Below are 6,880 nucleotides of genomic sequence, written 5' to 3'. Positions count from 1 at the left end.
TCAAGACAATCCATGGCCCAAATTGCAATTATCTTATAATTACAATTCCAGTCCCTTAAGTTTAATTAATCTATTTTAGTCACAAAACTAATTACCAATTAATTATTGACTAATATTAATTAAACAATATGATTTCTCCTTTAATATATTATTCCCATAATATATCAATAAATCATATTTAATCATTTCTCTCCATAATTCATCCTATCAAGTTGCTTTGGTGAAGGTAACCCAAAAGGACCATGCACCATCGGGTCAAGTACATACCAAAATAGTTATGGACTTAGACACTAATCCAACAAGTGCTCCTTAAATTTTTATAATTTTTGGAGAATTATTTATTCTGGGTTTCTTTATAAATATAAAAAATATAAAAAAAGTAAATTTTTTTTTCAAATTTTCATAGTTGTGCTCATTTTATAGAGAAATAAATTTTAAGAACATTGGTTTTTTCAAAATATTTTTTTAAATAAAAGAAAAACTATGGCCAAAAAACTAAGTGGGTGGAAAAAAAACTCACCAGCCAAAAAGGATGGACACTTGTCATGCTGTGGGGTGCAGCACGTGTTAGCTTCCGGAGAGAAAAATAGAATTCTTTTTATCCAAAGAAAAATAGGCTTACATAATCTCTATTACGAATCCTTTGTATACCTTAGTGTTCCTAGCTATTTACTCATTTTTATCAATCTACTTTAGGGTAATACATATGGTAATAAATAGTAACCCCCCCCCCCCCCCCCATAAAGTTGATCTTTTGAACCCGCGTTAAGTTATGATCACTAATCAATTAATCTTAGGGTAAACACTCTCTAATACTTATGTATACTTTTCTTAACTCTTGTACATAGGAAATGAGATTCAATCTTTTACTACAAATTGATAAGCCGTTTCTTTCACTCATATAACTATTTGGTTTTCTTCATGAACCCCCGAATAATGAATACAAAATGATAATAGATATTCAAATCGTGACACTTCTTTCCTAGAAAGAAAAGAAGTAGGGGCAATTTATGTATTAATGGATCACACATAGAGATATTGATAACACACATAGAGTTAATGGTATTTCGTAACTAATCGATTGAGTAGTAGCTCGTAGACCACCTAAAAAAGAATATTTATTATTTGAGCCATATCCTGACATGAGAAGGCCGACAGGAGCAATGCTTGAAATAGCAATCCATAAAAAACACTGATACTGAGATCGGCCAGAACAAGGTGATAACTAAAAGGAATTACTAAATAACTTAATAAAATGGATATAACTGTTGTTAGCCTATATATTATTAGCCCACTTGTTTATGGCTCTTTAGTCTTTAGCCCATTAGGGTTTTGTCTAGCTAGTATTTATATCCACTTTATTCTTTGTAGTCTTTATGCCTTTCATTGAGAAACCTTGTAATTTCGTTTTATTATAATCATATGACAATGTTATCATGGTATCAGAGTGGAGGTTTGATATGTTTTTAGAAACCTTTGTATTCGTTGTTGGTTGTTGTTGATTCGTTGTTGCCGGTATTCGTTGTTGATGTGTTTTTTGTTGGTGAATTTTGTATGCTGTTGTTGTTGATTCATTATTGTTGTTCGCTTTCTTATTGTCCGATTGATTGCTTCTGTTGGTTTGTTACTCCTCTCATTCTCATATTACTATACTGTCATTGTGGTTATTTATTCATTGTCAACATGACTGGAAAGGATGATTCCCTTCAGTCAATCAGTACTCATTTGGATGGAAAGAATTATATGTATTGGAATTACGTTATGAAGAACTTCCTTCGTGGGAAGAATATGTGGGGCTATGTCACTGGGACTAAAGCCAAACCCTCAATACCTCAAACTGATAATTTTTATTTGTTACTTGATGCTTGGGAGACTGATAACTCCAAGGTAATTACTTGGATTAATAACTCTGTCACACAGTCTACTGGTATGCAGTTAGCTAAATATGACACGACGAAGGAAGTTTGGAATCACTTGGAAAGGCTGTACACTCAGTCTAACTTTGCTAAACAATACCAGTTGGAATATGATATTCATGCTCTTCAACAGAATAACCAGAGCATTCAATATTCCTATGCTGCTATGTTTGATCTGTGGGATCAATTGGCTCTTACTGAATCTAAAGAGTTAAAAGACTTTAAGCCTTAAATTTCTAGGAGGGAAGTACAACACTTGGTCCAGTTCTTGATGGCCTTGCGTTCTAAATTTGAAGGTCTATTGATGGGTTATGAGCACTACATCATTCCTATGGTGTACATGCAAACCCTAAAGCTTTGGATCTAGTTTGTCTGATGAACATGCAATAATCATCCAAAGCCATAAATCCTAAATCTAGCATGTGATAATCGATATTAACATAAGAATAGGGTTTAGATGTTATGTACCAATAACAATCACAATTCTTCCTTGTAATTGACTTCTGAAAGCTTAGTGTCACAAATGTCACACCTCTAATGGCTCACAAACACCAAGAGCAAGATGATGACTTTGTAGAAGAGAAGGAGGCACCAAAATTCGTCTAGAAACCCTAAGGAATCAGTTAGCCACGTTTTTGGTGCCCTAGGGGTCCTTAAATATGTGAGGCTATTAGGGTTTTGAACTAGGAAACCCTAATTTGACTGCTTAGGCCCTACGCAGCCCATTGACTCCCTTTAGAACACTCCTTGGAAGAATTCCTTATGGGCTTCCATAGAATTCGTCCGACCTATGTTCCAAGGTGATCCATAGCCCAATTGCAACTATCTTATAATTAAAATTCCAGTCCCCTAAGTTTAATTAATGTCTTTTAATCACAAAATTAATTCTTATTAATTCTTGACTAATATTAATTAAACAATATGATTTCTCCTTTAATATATATATATATATATATATATATATATATATATATATATATATATATATATATATATATTATTCATATAATATGTTAATAAATCATAATTATTCTCTTTCTCCATAAATCATCCTATCAAGTTGCTTTGGCGAAGGCAACCCAAAAGGACCATGCTCGCAATCAGGTCAAGTACATACCAAAATAGTTATGGATTTAGACACTAATCCAACAGTCTCCTAATTGGATAAGTCTAATAACTATTCTGTGTATGACTTTAGATCCTGATCAGTAATCGTAGCTTTCAAAAGCCGCTGTCAACTTTGATCTTATCAGATACGCGTCCTTTAGATATATATACGTGAGACATGGATTGAAATCATTATCTCAGTCTATGTGTTGTTTCCCGATTTCCGATTTATGACAACCGACTAATTGAACAAATCAAATTAGTCCTGGCCTGGCCGAGCACTTACGTTTTTCATCACTAAATCATCGAGGGGGCCACAGATATCGCTTTTATCCCACTTTGGGTAAAAGGAACGGATAAACTTCGACTCAATGCTCGCTTGTACTCACTCACCGAATCACACACAACAATAAGTTTTATAACACCAAGTTACTAGTGCGTTTACATATTATCAATGTGTAACCGACTCACAAGATACAACTCACATATCTCGGTTTTCTGAATATAAGATATTATCGTCTCACCAATCACTCGAGATAAAATCCATGAAGCGATCTATGTGAGTGTGGGTTTAATCCAATACTTTAATCTTATAGTAGCACTCATGAATGCTGCAGCAAACTTGTGTTATGACTAAACGCTTTAATCAATCTACAGACAGATTCATGACAATCTTCTTTCATTCCTACTTCCAAAGAATGAGCGACTATGGAGGGTTTAAATAATCTTATTATTCGGGAAGTCAAAACATGTAAAGGAAAACACAAGAATAATACTAATACTATATGGCCTTAAACCTTTGAGTATAAATAAAACATTTTATTTAATCACCATATTGATTACTCATTATTTGTTGTCTCAGGTAATCAACTTCTTACTTGAATTATAACAACAATTGTTCCATGCTCTTAGCATGCACACTATGTTTACCTATGGTCCTTACTTTGTGAAATAGTATAATTGAATAACATTTTCAATCACACTCATTTCATAATTCCCAATCCTTACCACAAGTGTGAGAATACTAAATTCTTGCCACTTATAGGATATGTTAGATTCTAACATCTTATGCAACGGTCCTTTCGTAATATCACAATGCCAAAATCACCAACACTTTGCCAATAAAATTACAAAGTGCTCTATTGGAGATTGTTACAAGACAATTCCATAGTCATGAAGTCTCACATTCAAAGTACATTCCTTTGAACATCCTTCTTGCATAAAAGTTTCTAATCTAGACATGGATTCTCGATATCCAACTCCCAATATGAAACATTTCCATATTTTCCATATGACAACTCATTCTAAATAGAATCTTATCTATTTATAATAATGTCAATATGGTCCATCCATGACTATACTTTCAACTTTCCTCAAGCGACCAATCATTGGCGAACCTTAGATTGTCCTTGACAGTTGTTTAATTATTTTAGTCAAATCCGGTTCTATTCCCTTTTTCCCTCTAAATTCCCTAGGCATTTGGAAAATTTTAAAACGGTCAAATATTACAGCATATGCAATCGATCCTATACCCGAAGCGTATGGGATACGATTCAAAATGAAAAACGTGATACTTTACCAGTTTCTTGCTATAATATTACTATTTTTCATGTTCTCACAATTCGAACTATGAAAAGGGATGTCGTAATCATAATCGAATTTTGAGAACACAATTCATATATTTGTCTAGATTTTACTAAAATCTCTTGATCCAAGCTCTTGTATTTCGAAATGAAGTGTAATATCCTCTCCCTTAATTATAGCAAAACAACCTTTCAACCCTTGCAACTTGGCAAAGTAAAACTCTTGTTTTTTATAATTAATATTGCCAATTTGCAATACTTTAAAAAATAATAATCATGCTCCCACTAACATGATGATTATATCCATTCCAGCATAACATTTATGCTCCCACTAGCTTTGAGCCTTTGACACTTATTTAAGAAACCAACTGGACTTCTAGAAGACAATACTTATTGACTTCCAAAGTTTATATTTCCAATACGATGTGCTTCGATAAGCATTTTATCTAAGCTTCTCAGACTCACACACCTTTCCTTAGACAACTCACATGTGTGTCTAAACTAATTTAGAACTTATATTAATAAGTCCCAAATGTTCAGACCAATTGCCAAATCTCATAATTCGAACTATGAAGAGGGATGTCGTAATCATAATCGAATTTGAGAATGCAATTTACATACTCGCTATCTCCTTAAAATATCTCTTGGTGAAAGCGTTTCCTCACAATCATTTTCATGAAGGAGAGAAACCTTATGACACTTAGATTTTATGGTGCATGTGTTGCTATCCATGTGAATTTTTCATAACCATAATCATAAGATAATGCTTGTGACAAATTCAAACTCTTATGGACAAAACTTGTTCGTTCTTAATTTCTTGCCATCAAGGGTCCCACCATTGCTTACAAGTCTTTTAGAAGCTCACCTATGCCAATCAATGTACTTTCATTGAACAAGGTGTCTGCCCTTATGCAACCTATTGAGAACTCGTAGAACTCATATGCATAATCAACTCAACAGGATCGACACAGAAACAAGAATACGTCAACACGATAGGTTACAAACCTTAAGTAGCGTGCTAGTGTTTAATAATAGGTTTACTCTTGATTAGTTCTTGAAACCTTTTCAAGATCATTTAGACTCCCACTGACCTCTTGACATATAAGATTCTCTTGTCAAGAAAACATTTCTTGACAAACAAATATTCAAGAGTGGGTGCGGATTCTTATCAAGACAAACACTACACACAATTGGTATTAGTTGGTCTTTGTCTTATCCAAGACATCACAATTTACCAATTCAAACGTGCAAGAATAAGAAGACAATTTTCTACTTCACATTTGATGAGTGTGTTAGAACTTCTTAAGATTTGTCACTCAATTCACAATCTTGGAGTACAATTCTAAGACTTGATTTTGGAACGAAGTATGATTCATTGTTTTGATTTAACCATTTCAACAATTTCCGATTCCTCTTCTTAGACATACTAGTGTACTAAGATGTCCTTAGAGGATTAATTTGATATGGCTCTTAATCATTAAGACGGTCATAAAACATGATACAAAAGTACTCTCCCTTCTTCTTAGATTGGAGAAACTTTTATTTTTTTTTTGTCTAATTGATTCTTCTTATTCGTTCTACCATTCATTGAAACTTTTCAATGATTCAAAATTACACTTAATCTTGTAAGTATAACCATATTTACCAGACTTTTAGTAAATTATGACGAATAGTCTTATTGTTATTTGCGGTGGACTTAACTAGTGCACAACATTGTATACCAGTTCTCCTAGTTCTTCACTTGACTCTTTGTCAAGGAATTAGACTTAATTTCCTAAGTACCAAGATTTCCATACATCACATGATTCAAAATATATGATTCCAAGATTCTGTCCAACGGAAACTTGGGGGATGGGAATCTTTCCTTACTTAGATAAATTTGACACTTCCATAACATAACTAAGAATCACATCCATTTATACACAAACATCAATTTTTCACAACGATTTCATTGCAAGGATATATATATATATATATATATATATATATATATATATATATATATATATATATATATATATATATATATATATAAAAGACAAATCAAAAAATTTATTTTATTCATAAAAGCAGCAGAAAACATGTCCTTACAATGCAAAATCAACTGAAAAACTATGTAATCAAATATTCCTAACAAATATAACATAACTTTCTAAGCTCAAAATCCGATCTTCGAATCCATGCGATCGTGACCCATTTCTTCGTGATCAGACTCATCTTGGTCTTCCATCAGGCTTCCTCTCTTTGCTCTGATCCTGCAAAACATTCAAGTGT

The 6,880-nt window shown here is 33.0% G+C and overlaps 1 protein-coding gene across 1 annotated transcript; it reads left to right on the top strand.

Annotated features, from left to right (window-relative positions):
* The first annotated feature begins 1,683 nt into the window (after window positions 1-1,683).
* On the top strand, window positions 1,684-2,148 carry LOC145010278 (uncharacterized). The gene has a single exon (XM_078968841.1). It carries the CDS (start codon window positions 1,684-1,686, stop codon window positions 2,146-2,148), a length of 465 nt encoding a protein of 154 aa, XP_078824967.1.
* Window positions 2,149-6,880: the final 4,732 nt, after the last annotated feature.

The sequence above is a fragment of the Lactuca saligna genome, chromosome 8, assembly GCF_052625555.1.
Source record: "Lactuca saligna cultivar CGN05327 chromosome 8, ASM5262555v1, whole genome shotgun sequence".
NCBI classification, from domain to species: domain Eukaryota; kingdom Viridiplantae; phylum Streptophyta; class Magnoliopsida; order Asterales; family Asteraceae; genus Lactuca; species Lactuca saligna.
This window is presented reverse-complemented; position numbering and strand designations above follow the sequence as displayed.

Coding starts and splice junctions, on each gene's coding strand:
- LOC145010278 (XM_078968841.1), top strand. CDS start 1,684: ATGACTGGAAAGGATGATTCCCTTCAGTCAATCAGTACTCATTTGGAT.